Source organism: Ochotona curzoniae, unplaced genomic scaffold (assembly GCF_017591425.1).
Source record: "Ochotona curzoniae isolate NIBS_2020 unplaced genomic scaffold, NIBS_Ocur_1.0 contig_2404, whole genome shotgun sequence".
NCBI classification, from domain to species: domain Eukaryota; kingdom Metazoa; phylum Chordata; class Mammalia; order Lagomorpha; family Ochotonidae; genus Ochotona; species Ochotona curzoniae.
Window position 1 is genome coordinate 631834 of NW_024465451.1, and position 14792 is coordinate 646625.

A 14792-nucleotide genomic window follows, 5' to 3' on the forward strand; every position below is an offset into this window, starting at 1 on the left:
AGGCCCAAACTGGGAGCCTGAGACTCAGTCTGGGGCTCCCACATGGGTGGCAGGGACCCAGGCACTTGGATTGACTGCTGCTGCTTCCCAGGTACCTTAGCAGGGAGCTGGATGGGAAGTGGAGCAGCCAGACTTGCACAGGTGCCCACATGGGATGCCAGTATTAGTAGACAAATACTTACCTTGACATACCACATATCTAGCCCCTCCCAGGTGGTACTCCTTACTATGTGATAGCTAAATTTTCTACTTTTATTTCTTTTTCTATTTGAAAGGCAGAGTTTTACAGAGATAGAAGGGGAGACAGAGAGAAAGATCTTCCATCCGCTGGTTCACTCCTCAAGTGGCCACAAAGGCCAGAGCTTAGCCAATCCGAAACCAGGAGCCAGGAGCTTTTTCCTGATCTTTCATGTGGTTGTGGGGACGTAAGGATTTGGGCCATCCTTCGTTGCTAGTCCAGGCCATAAGCAGGGAGCTGGATGGGAATTGTAGCAACTGGGATGCTGAACCAACGCCCATATGGGATGCCAGCACCAAAGGTGGAGGATTAGCTTGCTATGCCACTGTGCTGGCCCCCTCCTCTTTCCTCTTAAAAATACATCACTTGCCTTTAAAAAATTATTGCTAAAATACTGCTTATTATCAGACTTTCAGACAACATGATATAGAATGTGTGAAGTGGAAAGTCTCCACAGTGGCACAGCACCTGGCATGCCTCATTTCATCTCCTGATCCACAGTGACATCTTAAGAAAATGGAGCCTTAGTCAAGTTCAGTGACTTGTTCTTGGCCAGAGGGCTGTTAGTTGGCAAACCCAGCCTTAGCCCTTAACTGACCTACTGTGATGCTAAATTGTGCTTACGCTTTTTTTTTTTTTTCCATTTTTTTCTTTTAACAATCTTTACATAGTTGATTAGGGCAAAAAGGTTCAAGGGCTACAGGAAAGTGGGTAAGACTATTATTTCCACATTTATTGTGCTTACCCTTTGGGGAGCACCCAGTTTGCCCTGGGGTGGTCTTGCTTGTAGGTGCAGGTGCCTATCCTTTCCTATAACCCCACCACAGAGGGCTCAGACACAGGGGCACTCTGCCAACTCCTGGGATCTGTCCATGCTTCCCGCAGCCTGAGTGGTGGGCTTCCACAGTGGCAATGAGAAAGGCGATTGATTGGGAAGGCCGAGTTACAGAGAGATGGAGAAACAGAGATCTTTCATCTGTTGGTTCTCACCCCAAATGTCTGCAATGGTCAGGATTGGATCAGGCTGAAACCACGAGCCTGGAACCCCATCTGGGTCTGCCATGTGGATACAGGGATCCCAAGACTTGGCCCATCTTCTGTGGCATTCCCAGGAGTGTTCACAGGGAGCTGGATGGGAAGCAGAGCAGCTGGCTCTTGGTACTCATTTGGGATGCTGGTGTCGAAGCCAGCGGCTTAACTTAATTTGCACCACAACACTGGCCTCATGTAATACAATTTTACAATAGTATGTGAATGTATTTAAAAGGTTAAGTACAGATAATGAAGGTTATCTGCTCTAAGCTAGTTTCCAGGGGTGTTATGGCAAAGCAGGCCGTGTGACCGTGGCACCATCCTCGTGCCCTGAGGACAGGATGCAGGAGCGAAGCAGCAGCGTTTGTCCTGGAACTGCACTGTAGACCAGCCAGTTGTTGCTGTTTCCAGTGAATTCTATTCCTGATTGGCACCTGAGTGCTGGCACTGGGCTGGGCCTAGGATGGGGGCAGGAAACAGGGATGGCTGAATTGGATGAGGCCCCTGCTCTCAGATGGGATTCTTAGACTGGTATTCGGAGGTGTCTGCTGCCAGTGTACCTTGCTCTGGGGTGGGAGGGCAGCCCCTCAGCACTTCCCCTGACCCTGCCCATCCTCCTCTTTGCCCCTTATCTTGGCCCCAGTCACTCTGCTATGGTACTGGACTCCAACCCCTCCACCCAGCAGCCCCTCACATCCGTGCTGTTGGGATCTCTAAGGATCCTGTATGCTCTGAAAGTGTCACAGGCTGACTCTGCTTTTCAAGTTGCCACATACATAGTGTAGATCACTTCATAATAGCTGTAGCCATTCAAAAAAAATCTATTTAGTGATTAACACCCCATTGATTTACTCCTGAAATTCCACCGGAGCCAGGCATGAATTTGGGAGCTGGGAACACAACCCAGGTGACCCAGCTGGGTGGCGGGACTGAAGGTCCTCGATTCATCCCCGAGGGTGTGTGAGCAGGAAGCTGGGTCAGGAGCTGGACGAGGCACTCCAGCGTGTCAGGTCTTTATTGCTAGACCCAATGCCCACCCCAGTGTGTAGCGCTTTATTAACATAACAACCTTAGGAAGGAGATTCTGTCATTCTGCTTCCCAGATGGGAATGTGAAAGCATAGGGACGTAGAGGAGTTTTGGCCCAAGGGCACACGGCTAGCAGGAGGTGGAGCTGGGATATGAACCTGGACCATCTGGCTCCTGACGTGCTTGGGCCGCAGGAGTCGCTGGGAGCTGTATGAACCTGAGATGTGGGGCCCAGCTGCCTGATTTCCCCCGCACCAATCCCGGCCCTGCGGTGCTCCGCCCCCTTGCCCTGGCTCCTGCACCAATGCCCTGGGAACCATGTAGGTTCTGTGGCAGGACCTCTTGTTGGATGTGGTCCTCCATGGGCAGGCATGGTGCTGGGGGCCTTCTTGCTGTCCCCAGCCGGAGGGTTCTGGGGAGGGAGTTGCAGGTGTGCTGGGCCTCTGGTGGGCATGTGAGGCAGGTAGAATGTTTAGTGTAGTGAGCTTAACAGGGTCTCAGGAAAGTCCCTTGTTGGTGTCACTGATTTTCAAAATTTGTGTTTAACTCTTGTGCTCATTTGCTTCCAACCCGATGCTTTTGTTGTCCAGGCACCCAGGCTCTCTGGCTTAGAGAGAGGGTGTGATGCATTCCTGAGGTCCTGAGGTGGGTGGGAGAGCTGACAAATGCTGCTTATCCCTGGGCAGGAGCCTGGGACTCTGGGAGTGAGGTGAGGTGGGGTAGTCCTGACCTCATTTCTGCCTGCAAACAGGGCCTGGTGGCAAACAGCTGGCTCGCCCCACTTCATGGGGAGGGAGCCCCCTGAGGCCTTCCCAGGGACCCACAGCAAAGGTGGAATGCAGCCAAGACATGGGTGTCTCCACTGCCTGTCCCCACCTCCTTCCTTGGGGAAGAAGCTTCCCTCGATAGGAGGCCTGTGGATAAAGGGGACAGGGGGCCGGAGGAGGGTGGGGGCTTTACCCTGATGGGAGGGAAGGCAGAGGAGGTCTGAGAGATTGAGGGCTGATCCTTGGGGACTCACCACCCATCTTGTCCTCTTCTAGGGTTACCATCGCTCCAACCACTTCATAGCCACCCAAGGTACCTGACCCCCCTCTGCCTGTGCATCCGGTGTCCCCTCCCCCTCTTCCCACCCAGTGTGCTGCAATGCCCTTGCCTGCCTTCCTGACCCTGTCTGCCTGTCTTCCTGTCTTCCTGCCTCTCCGATCCCCGCTTTTGACCGCATCTCTTAGAACCTGGCCCTTGCCTTGTCAGTGTCTGTCCCCTCTTTGTCCTCTGTGACCTGTTTGCCTGAGACTTCTAGTCGAACCATTTGTCTCCAAGGTGATCCACTCAGAGGCCTGGCCAGCCCAGTCTTCCTGGCTGCAGATTGTGCCCCTGGGTCTGGTGGTCACCTGTTTCCTGTGGCTGTGTATCCAACTGTCCATTGGACCATCCCTCGTGGAGACTTGCCATGTGGATCAGGGGATCTGATTCTGCAGGCTGGCTCTCCCCCGCTGCCACCTGCAGTCCAATCAGGATAGCTGGGGCCAGGCCCTCCCCTGATACCACCTGCACCTAGGGTATTGCAGGAAGGAGCTGGCAGTGCTGGGGTAGGATGGGTGAGCACAGATCCCCCATCGGGGGTCAGGGAGCCTCTGGCCTAGGTTGGTGGTGCTGTACTGGGCAGAGACCCTGCCTCAGGGCCAGGCACCCTGTGTGCACCCACCCAGGGCCGAAGCCCGAGATGATCTACGACTTCTGGCGTATGGTGTGGCAGGAACACTGCTCCAGCATCGTCATGATCACCAAGCTGGTCGAGGTGGGCAGGGTAAGCTGGGCTGTGGGCTGTGCTGGGGCGTGTGCCATGTGCCAGGGTGGGAGAGGGATGGCAAAGCACCCCGCGGAGTGTGGTCCTGTGGACACCACAGGTGAAATGTTCGCGGTACTGGCCTGAAGACTCAGACATGTATGGGGACATCAAGATCACGCTGGTGAAGACGGAGACCCTGGCTGAGTATGTCGTGCGTACCTTCGCCCTGGAAAGGGTGAGTCTCCCTGTCCCATGTCCTCCACAGGGAGACCCTCCCCCAAACAAGCCCCCAGCCTCAGCCTAGGCAGCAGGAGGAGGGGAAGGAGGAAGGGGCGGGAACTGCTGCCTTCCACTGCAGAGAACTACTGGGCTCCCCTGCAAGGTGCACCATGGAAGGATAGGAGAGTGACTGCTGGGCAGCCCACGAGGAGGTTAGGACAGCACAGGCAGTGACTGTTCTGAGCTCATGCCATGCATTGTGCCAAGTCCTGGGAAGCTTGTGGGACTCAGTGTTTACCATTAGCCCATTTTACAGACAAGGACAGTGAGGCCTGGAGTGGTTGTGTCATTTACCAGAAGCCATGGTTTGTGACTAGCAGGCAAGACCTGTCCACATTTGTATTTGAATTGCCCTGTAAAATCCTTAGAGGAAAGACTGTGCCTCTTGAATCATATGGATCTCTGCTCACGCAGTGTCCTGGTGGTGGAGGTGGGTATTGAATCGTAGGTTCAGGGGTCAGGATGACCCTGGTCTAAGTCCTGCCCACATGATCCGCCTGCCCTCCTGGAAGTGGTGTTTCTTCTTTGAGCCTGATGTTTCCAGCTGCACCACGTGACATAAATCCCCACCTCCCCAGAGCTGGCCGTGGGCTGCAGGGGGATGCTCACTGGTATGCCTGGCATGCAGCAGGTGCCCCGTGGATGCCACCTGTGACTCTGCTTCTATTCTCGTCTCTACAGAGAGGCTACTCTGCCCGGCATGAGGTCCGCCAGTTCCACTTCACTGCATGGCCAGAGCATGGCGTCCCCTACCATGCCACGGGGCTACTGGCCTTCATCCGCCGCGTGAAAGCCTCCACCCCACCCGATGCGGGGCCCGTGGTCATCCACTGCAGGTGGGTGTGCTGGGAGTCCCTAGGGGAAGAGGGGCCAGTGGGGTGGGGGTAGTCGGGAAGGTCAGGGGCAGGTGGGGGGCTGGCTCAAGATCCCACAGGGGCTCTAGGCCTCAGATTGTCCTGTGCAGAGACAGAACATGAGCGTGATGTGACCTCCCCCCCCCGGCAAAGGATCTTTGCCCTTTGAGCCTGACATCCTCTCCTGGTCCCAGGCGCTGAGGAGGTGCTGAGATGCTGAGGCACCAGGCTCCCACCTGCTTTGATCCGGCAGGTGGTTGTTATGCACCTGCTGTGTCCTGGGTGTGACGCGGGGCTGAGAAAGAGTTCACCCTCTCTGGACCCCTGCACTAACCTTGGCCTTGACATACCCTGCAGTTCCTCACCTACCCTCCGCCTCTTCCAGATCCAGTTCCCCCTGGATTGGCATCTGTGACCCCAGCTGCCCTTGCTCTTCTTCTGTTTTCTTTTTGGGCTCAAGGTCGTCTTATCTCATTTTTAAAAATGAAACTTGAGACAGTTACAGAGAGAATGGGGAGAGATAGAGAGAGATCATCTAACCATCTTTTCATTCCCTAAATGGCTGCAGTGGCCAGAGCTGACATGATCCGAAGCCAGGAGCCGAGAGCCTTCCCCAGGTCTCTCTTGTGGGTGCGGGGGCCCAAGGACTGGAGCCATCTTCTGCTGCCCTCCCAAGCCACAAGTAGGGGGCTGGATAGGGAAGTGGAGCAGCCAGGACACAAACCAGCACCCACACAAAATGCTGCACTGCAGGTGTAGGGTCAGCCTGCTAAGCCACCGTGCTGGCACACTCCAGTTTCTTTCTTTCTTTTCTTGTTTTTTTTTTTTTAAAGATTTATTTATTTTTATTGGAAAGGAGAATATACAGAGATGAGGAGAGACAGAGAGGAAGATCTTCCGTCCGATGTTTCACTCCCCAAGCGGCTGCAACGGCTGGAGCTGAGCCAATGTGAAGCCAGGAGCCAGGAGCTCTTCCAGTTAGTTCTCCCACACGGGTGCAGGGTCCCACAGCTTTGGGCCATCCTCGACTGCTTTCCCAGGCCACAAGCAGAGAGCTGGATGGGAAGTGGAGCAGCTGGGACTAGAACCGGCGCCCATTGGGGATCATGGTGTGTGTCTGGCAGGTGCATGAATGGCCTAGGATGTTTGTGTCTCTGCTGCCGTCGTGGTTTCCGGTTCGAGGCTGTTAGGCACACTGCTGCCGACATCCTGCAGCACCCTTTGTGTGCGGTGTCCGTGGGGAAGGACTGGTGTCATTGTGCAGCTGCTGCAGCTTTTGCATGTCCTGAAGTGGTTGTGCTAATGGAAGCCTTTCCTAGCTGTAAGGGATGCCATTTGCTAATGCCCTCACCGCCACTTGGACACCACCATCTCCAACCCAGAATCTCAGTGTCCATCCTTGTCCACACCTCCCCTCTCCACCGTGCTCCGCCTGCTGCTGACTGAAGGAATGCAGCTCGGCTGAGCTCCTGGTCGGGTTAGAGCAACGGCTCCCTCGGCAGCAGCCACATAGCAGCAGGGGCGTTTTAATGAAAACCTGCCCACGTTACTAGGGGTGCCGAGAAGGGACATCTGTTTGGAATTGGGCAGGATGGGAGGGGAGAGGCTCCGTGAGTAAGTGAATGGGTGTGATGTGTGGGGTTTTGAAGGATGTGTAGGAGTCGCTGAGGTAGGTCTAGGGGAAAGAACATTCTTGCCTAGCCCTGTGAGCCTCCTCTGTCCCTCTCTTCCTGCCCAAGTTGCTACACTGGGCAGGCTTCCCCTTGGCCCTCCCACACCCCTCTTCCTGGAGCCCATCCCCCTGCTCTGGCCTCTGTCCCCTCTTCCCCAGTACACCTCCGGCATGTTGTCTCTCTGTGTCTCTGCGTGGTGTAGGTGGGGCTGGGTCCCCTGCTCCCTGCCTGAGGCTCTGATGGGGTCTGGGATGCTGTCTCTGCAGCGCGGGCACTGGCCGCACCGGTTGCTACATCGTCCTGGATGTGATGCTGGACATGGCCGAGTGTGAGGGGGTCGTGGACATCTACAACTGCGTGAAGACCCTCTGTTCCCGGCGCGTCAACATGATCCAAACCGAGGTGTGAGACCCAGCCCTGTCCCCACCGTCGCTCTCCCCAAGGACTGGGGTCTCGTGAGCAGCTGGAGTATGTTCCTGGGGCGGGGGTCCTTCCCTTGGGGTCGTCCCTGAACTTGGGCTCCCGACCTCCTGGTGTTTCCTTCAAGTCAGCCCCGCTGTGTTCTGTTGGGCGAGGTAGCCCACTGGGCTCTATAGCCACGTGGGATTTGCATTCTCACTAGATGTGTGGCATTGGCTGTCCCTTTAGCTGTTAGAGCATGGCACGGGTCCATGGTAGAGTGAAGGTCATTTAAGCAGGGTTTGTCCAGCCTGTGCCTTGACCGTGAGCTTGCTTATTTTCCTTGTCCCCTACAGCTCTCCAGCTCAGTCACCCCCATAATCCTGTGTCCTGTTGCAGGAACAGTACATTTTCATCCATGATGCAATCCTGGAGGCCTGCCTGTGTGGGGAGACCACCATCCCTGTCAGTGAGTTTAAGGCTACCTACAAGGAGATGATCCGTATTGATCCTCAGAGTAATTCCTCCCAGCTGCGGGAAGAGTTCCAGGTGGGGACGAGTGGTGCGTGTGTGTGTGCGTGTGTGTGTAAATGGGAGTGCATATATGAGTGTGTTTGTACTCACAAGTCCTTGGTACTGTAAGCAGGACCGAGCAGGAGGGGCCAGGCTAAGTCCGCAGCTGGAGGGACAGACCAGGTTCCAGTCCTTGACTTAGTTAGGTGCTGGTCTCCTTGCACCGGCCCCTCAGCCTGGGACTCAGCATTGTCACCGAGGAAAGGAAGCTAACCTCTCCCTTCACCGGCTGCTTTGAACGGATAAATGCTGGCTCGGAGACTTCTGTGTGAGAGGCCTGAGGATGGGATGGCTTCGGCTGTGGCCGCATCCGGGGGCCGCATCGTTAGTGACCATGCACCCTCGTTTCTGCCTGCTGCTCTTGGCCCTGTTCTCAGACTTGCACCTGTTCCTGGCAGGACCAGGATCCCAAGGGTTCTGCTGTTTGGAGATTCTGGAGGAAGGACATGTGCAGCTCCCAGCAGCCCCAACAGGAGGCCTGGCCTGGGCTCTTCTTTGCCCATCCCTGAGCCAGCTACTGGGGCTAGAGGGATAAGGCAGGAATATTAGGGCAGAGCCCTAGGGGATGCTTGGAGCAGGTGCACTGGTGGCCCTGGGCTTTGATCTTGTACCTGAAGGCCTGGGCTTGCTTCCCTGTAGTTCTGAGGAATCTGACAGCGGTCACTGGGTGGGTGAGAACCAGGGTTTCTTTGAGGGTCTGGCGGGACAGCAGGTGCCGGAGACCTGGTACTCTAGAAGTGGCCGCGGGTGATCTCATAGGAGGTGCTCCTGTAACTGCTGGAGAAAGGAGTCATGTCTGCCGATCATGATAGTTTGGGGTTCCCTGTGAGGGATCCCCAGAAACAACAGAAGGAAACTGAGCCTCCCCGTCTCCCCCTGATTTAGATACACAGGACATTGAAGTCAGAGAGTACAGGAGAGGCCCGAGGCCATGGCTGCGTTTAATGCTGAGTGCTCAGGACCTATGTCCTGTTGGACACCACTGTGACCCTGGGAAGTGACCTGCGTGGGGTGTGGTAGAGGGTGTGGGGCTTCTGGACTCGTCTCGGGCTGGGGGTGCTGAGGAGCTGGGCTAGCTGCACTCTGCCTTCTGCTGCCCAGTGCTCCCCATTTTCTGGCTCGAGCCTCCCGTTTTACAGTCAAGAAAAGTGAGGCTGAGAGTTGCAGTTGCATGTCTGAGATCGTGGCCAACCCTGATCTCCAGAGCTCCACCCGGGCCCTGCATGGCCTGGACACGAACCCAGGGGGCCCTGCCTTCTCTCCTGTCCGGGAAGTGAGCTTCAGCACACTCAGCCAGGTCTCCATCCTGGGAGCCACTTCCTAATGTCTTCAATGTCTTCCTTCTCCCGCCGGCAGACGCTGAACTCAGTGACGCCAGCGCTGGACGTGGAGGAGTGCAGCATCGCCCTGCTGCCCCGGAACCGCGACAAGAACCGCAGCATGGATGTCCTGCCGCCTGACCGCTGCCTGCCCTTCCTTCTCTCCACGGACGGGGACCCCAACAACTACATCAACGCAGCCCTGACTGACGTACGCTTGTGGCGGGAGTGTAGGGAGGGGTGTGGGCCTGGGATGCCCTTCTCTGAGGGCTAGTCAAGGTCCAGGGCTCCAGGTCGGCCTCTGCCCATGCTGGGAGCAGGCTGGGCAGGACTGGGCAGGCTCCCCAGGGCTTTTTCTTCCACCTATTTCCAGGTGGCTTCCAGGGGGGCAGAACAGCCCCAGCCAGTGAGGGGCCTGCTGGAGTATGTTGGCTTATGTGTTCGTTTGTATGTCCAGGCATGCACATGTATGTACACACACGTGCACACACAAGCGCGTGCGTGCGCGCGCGCGCACACACACACACACACACACACACACACACACACACACACACACACTCTTACTTACCTGCTTGCCTGGGTGGCTGGGCCTGCCGCAGGACCCTCGAAGGGGTAATGTAGGGTACAGGTGAGTTTTGGATGGAAATTGAGGATTTCCAGTTCCTTTTTTGACCTCAGCATGTTCACCTGCCCATTGGGAGCCTGGGAAGAAGGCTTTTTTTGGTCCCTAGTGCATTGGGGCTGGCTGGGACTGGGAGGGGAGAAGCTGCTGGGATGATCCTGCCCCTTTCCTGAATACCTTGATGCCTCTGACACCTGCTCCCAGCCACCTGGGTTCTGTTAGCTGGGGAGCCAGATGCCATGATATCTGAATGGCAGTGGCTTTTCTGGGGGCCAGCTTGGATCTGTTTGGGGGTGCTCAAGCCTGTGGATGTTTTGTCAGGTAGCCAGGCTGGCTGGGCTCTGGGAGGCTGCTGCTCGGTGAGCTATCAGAGAGCTCTGCTGTGGGGAGGGAGGCAGCTGAGGGGCTGCTGAACCGGGAAGGACCCCTCCAGGGTGCCTACCTCTTGCCCCATTCCAAAGCATGGGATAAGGTCAAGGCCAGAAGAGTTCCCCTGGAGCCTGGGTCAGACCCCTGGGTCAGGAGGAGGACTAGAGTCAGAGGTCAGGAGAAGGGGGGACAAGGCAGGAGTCGGGCAGGGCAAGGCCCCAGGGGAGACTTGGGACAGGAGTTCTGCTGGGCAGAAAGCTAGGGCCAGCTTGCCCAGGAGTGCAAAGTGGGGTGCTGGGTTGGTGCCTCCCAGCACCTGGGGCTCTTGGGGTACAATCCGTGGAGTTGGAAGGGACCTGGAGATTTTTATTCTGGAATATTGATTGAAGCCCTTCCATGTACTGGCACAAGCAGGAACCCTTAGTATCTGCTCTCTTGAGCTGTATGTTGGGTGCTGGGGTGGGGCAGTAGATAAATAACGATGCAATATAATCCTGAGCACTGGAAATCTCTGGAAAAGGAGGCTGAAGGGGTGTTGTGAATGTTGTGTGTGTGCCCCATGCTGATGAGGCGGTGGCTTGAAGCAAGAGTGAGAGCCGTGCACGTTGGGGAAACCTGGTCTAGGCAGCAGAAGTAGTAGATGCCCAGAGATGGGGCACAGGCTTGGGCAGCCACTGCCTGCAGCGCTTAAATGCTCCTTGCTGTTGCTATCCCAGGACTACAGGTTTGGGTACCAGAAGCCTGGGGACCCACCTGGTCAGCCCAGGCCTCTGTGTATCTGCCAGGCACTGGAAATGGGCTCCTGTAGGTGGCCTGGTCTTGTGGGACCCCATCGTGCAGCTTGGGGGAGTAGTGGGCTGGGGTGGGTGTGGCCCGTGTCAGGGTCCCTCCCCTGTCCCTGTGTTGTCAAAGCCCCCCTGCTCCCCAGTGATTCACCATTTCCTCACAGAGCTATACTCGAAGCGCGGCCTTCATCGTGACCCTGCACCCGCTGCAGAGCACCACGCCCGACTTCTGGCGTCTGGTCTACGACTATGGGTGCACCTCCATCGTCATGCTCAACCAGCTCAACCAGTCCAACTCTGCCTGGGTGAGCCCTGTGCCCATGGTGCCTCTGCTCCTCGACTGCTGTCCACAGCCCCTCACAGCCCCTGTTTTTTTTTCTTTTTTAAGATGTATTTCTCTGCTGTCTTTTTTTTTTTTTAAGATGTATTTGTTTTCATTGGAAAGGCAAATTTACAGAGAGAAGAAGAGAGAGAAAGATCTAATCTACTGGTTTACTCCCCAAGTGGCCACAATGGCCAGAGCTAAGCTGATTTATCCAAAGCCAGGAGCTTCTTCCATGTTTCCCAAACAGGGGTGCAGAGGTTGAGGACGTGAGCCATTCTCCCGCTGCTCTCCCAGGCCATCAGCAGGGAGTTGAATGGGAAGTGAAGCAGTGGGGACCCAAACCGGTACCTACATGGCATCCTGGTGCTTGAGGCTGGAGGTCATTGTGTCGGCCCCTCTACTCCAGCAGCTCCCGGCTGAGCACCTGCAGGAAGCCTAGATTCTGCTTGATGCTTGTGGTCTTAGCCACAACCCGCAGTGGCCTGAGGGGTGGAGGTGTCAGGTGAGGGAGTTAGGAAGACCTAAATGGCCCTCTGAGGTCGTGGGGCTGGGACGTGGTGGAGCTAGGCATCTCCTGGGCTGCCTCTGTTAGGGCCTCTGCGGTCCCCGTCGCTCTGCCTCCAACACCCTAGAGGGAGATTAGAACTCGGGCCTCCTGCTTCCTTTCTGCTTTCCCTCTCTGATTCTGTCCCATTGCACAGAGCCATGCTTGCAGGGTAAGCGTGAGGACAAGCTGCACATGGTGTGCTTAGCACTGTGCTGGGCCTCTGTGTGTGGCAGAGATGGAGAGGACGAGGGCGGCGATTGCTTCCGAGCTTGGGCTCATACTGGCTTGGTCACCTCAGCTCGGGAACAGACCCTGGCACCCTCCCCATTTCCCTTTGGAGTTCCCAAGGCTGGGGCTCAAGGACATACACAGGCCTTGCCTGACCACACCCTGCTAGCTCCCAGAAACCCCTCACACCTAAGCTCTCTTCCCCCTCTCAGCTGCCTACTGGCCACCCAGGCAAGGCATGGTCACCTGGGCTTTTCCGGAGGCAGGCACTTGGTGTAGATGACCCAGGACTCCAGGGTGAGGGGCTGCAGGTGCTGGGTGGGGGTTCAGAGCAAATCCCTGCCAAGGAGGAGGGAGGGACCCAAGGACGGACCCAGGGAGAGGCCCACCCATTCGTGACATCATACACTGGTCACTCATCTGCCTGTGTGTTTAACTAGTACTTCCCTTCCCCAGCAACCCGTCTGACCCTGCAATGGGCAGTGGGGAGATGAGGTCCCAGTCTCTGCCAGATTTTACATGCATGGGGAAGCAGGGGCCAAAACCAGACAGATAGAAAAGGGCTCTCATGGGGCCAGCACAGGGACATACAGAAGTGTGGGGAATAATGTATCAGGGAAGGCTTCCTGGAGGAAGTGAAGTCTGTTGTTTCTGGAGGGAACAGCAGGTATAAGATTCTGAATACAAGGAGCTTCCAGGACCCAGACAACGAGAGAAAGGTGGCAGCCCCTTCCCAAGGGGCTGTGGTAAGGGTGGGAAGCAGATAGGATTTCCTGTCATCTGGGAGGAATTGGAGGGCCAAATGGGACCCATGGAAGGGAAGAGCCTCTTCCAGGCTCCAGGAAGAGCTGAGACAAGTAAGGTTCTATGACAAGGAGCCTGAGATTGTCTGTATTGTCGTGGGTTCTGTGATTGGGGAGGTGCGTGTTTTGTGCCTTAGTGCCCTGGATGGGATGGGTCCTGGGGCAGGAGGGAGATGCTGAGCTGTACCACCTCCTGGGATAGGCACCTGTCATGCAGAAATGAGAGGGAAAATGGGGTTGGGCGGACAGGGGTGACAGGGCTGATTGGGCAATCCAGGCCTGTCCCCAGGAGGCAGCCTTGCATAAGCATGTGTGTCTGTGGATATGTGCACACGCGACCACGTGGCCATCTCTGTAGGGCATGGCCTGCAGTCGGTGGCCTGATGGCGGGGGAGATTGAAGGTGGTAGGTGATGTGGGGGTGGGCCAGGGTGTCTGGGAACTTCAGGAAGGTGTGCACCCTGGGATGTGTGTGGCTGTGGCAGTGACCTCTGGCCTGGCTCCACTCAGCTGTCCTCTCTCTCCCAGCCCTGCCACCAGTATTGGCCAGAGCCGGGCCGCCAACAGTATGGCCTCATGGAGGTGGAGTTTGTGTCAGGCTCGGCGGATGAGGACTTGGTGGCCCGAGTTTTCCGGGTGCAGAATGTCTCTCGGGTGAGTGGAGTGAGTTGGGTGGAGACCAAGGTAGCCAGTGGTGACCCTCTTGAGGTCACCAGAGGCCCTTGTGACCCTGGAGTTCATGTGTCCCTGGCTGGCTGCCTGTGCCCTCAGCTGCAGGAGGGGCACCTGCTGGTGAGGCATTTCCAGTTCCTGCGCTGGTCTGCGTACCGGGACACACCTGACTCCAGGAAGGCCTTCCTGCACCTGCTGGATGAGGTGGACAAGTGGCAGGCCGAGAGCGGGGATGGGCGCACTATTGTGCACTGCCTGTGAGTGTTGGGGTGCGCGGAGGTCCGGTGTGAAGGGAGGGGCATGCAAACCCTGGGGCTGGCTGTCCAGTCCCACTGGCCACAGCCTCCTTCAGAATCCGCTATTTCCCTGAGGACAAGCCGGTGATTTGAATGTTGGTCTTGACTTCTGATCTGCCTCCTTAACCTAATGGTCCTGCTGTTCACCTCTTGGCTGTCTGCACCAACCCTCGCTCTCTGTTTCCCACCCTTACCCCCAGCCTTGGCCCTTCCTCTCGGGTTGCCTCCTCACCTGTGGGTTCCCTGGCCCACGCCCCACCCTCCAGACCTATCATGTCTCTTTTAGAAATGGGGGCGGCCGCAGCGGCACCTTCTGCGCCTGCGCCACGGTCCTGGAGATGATTCGCTGCCACAACCTGGTAGATGTTTTCTTTGCTGCCAAAACGCTCCGGAACTACAAGCCCAACATGGTGGAGACCATGGTGAGGCCGCGTGCCCGAGTACAGCCACTTCCATCTTCGTCAGCCGGGTCTGGCCAGGGGCCTTAGTACCTGCCCCCAGACCCGATTCTGGCCCCTTTGACATTGGAACATGCACCTGCCCTTCTCTCTTCTCCCCACCCTGGCCAGGGAGAGGCAGGCCCCTGACTCCCTCTCTCCTTCTCCCCAGGATCAGTACCACTTCTGCTACGACGTGGCCCTGGAATACCTGGAGGGGCTGGAGTCCAGATAGCAGGGGGCTACTGGCCTGAGGTGCCCACCTCGCACTCGAGGCCAAGCCTGCCACCTTGCACCGGCTGGGAAGACCTGTACCTTCAGCTCAGCCACAGTCCCCGTGGAAGTTGCTCTGGGGTGGACACTGGGCCAGCTTGGTGTGCTCTGCTGCTGTGGGCCCAGGAGGAGCCAACCAGCCTGCAGCCCCTGCCCAGCTTTATGGGGTCCAGCAGGCCCCACCTGGCAGGGCTGCCAGATGCCTGCTCTGGGGGACTCAAGCTGAGTAGCTCGTTGCCTCCATCT

General features: G+C 56.8%; 1 protein-coding gene across 4 annotated transcripts in view; it reads left to right on the forward strand.

Moving 5' to 3' along the window:
• Positions 1 to 14508, forward strand: part of PTPRU (protein tyrosine phosphatase receptor type U) — a 73686-nt gene extending 59178 nt beyond the window's left edge. For 2 of the 4 annotated variants that reach the window (XM_040974375.1, XM_040974373.1), the window contains 12 exons: positions 3342 to 3378; positions 4011 to 4108; positions 4209 to 4325; positions 5051 to 5205; positions 7163 to 7298; positions 7695 to 7844; positions 9225 to 9398; positions 11131 to 11271; positions 13397 to 13522; positions 13640 to 13797; positions 14123 to 14258; positions 14446 to 14508. In XM_040974375.1, the coding sequence (XP_040830309.1) occupies positions 3342 to 3378; positions 4011 to 4108; positions 4209 to 4325; positions 5051 to 5205; positions 7163 to 7298; positions 7695 to 7844; positions 9225 to 9398; positions 11131 to 11271; positions 13397 to 13522; positions 13640 to 13797; positions 14123 to 14258; positions 14446 to 14508 (1491 nt within the window). The remainder of the gene's footprint in view (positions 1 to 3341; positions 3379 to 4010; positions 4109 to 4208; positions 4326 to 5050; positions 5206 to 7162; positions 7299 to 7694; positions 7845 to 9224; positions 9399 to 11130; positions 11272 to 13396; positions 13523 to 13639; positions 13798 to 14122; positions 14259 to 14445) is intronic. The other 2 variants (XM_040974377.1, XM_040974374.1) reach the window with 2 other exon arrangements.
• The last annotated feature ends 284 nt before the right edge of the window (positions 14509 to 14792 follow it).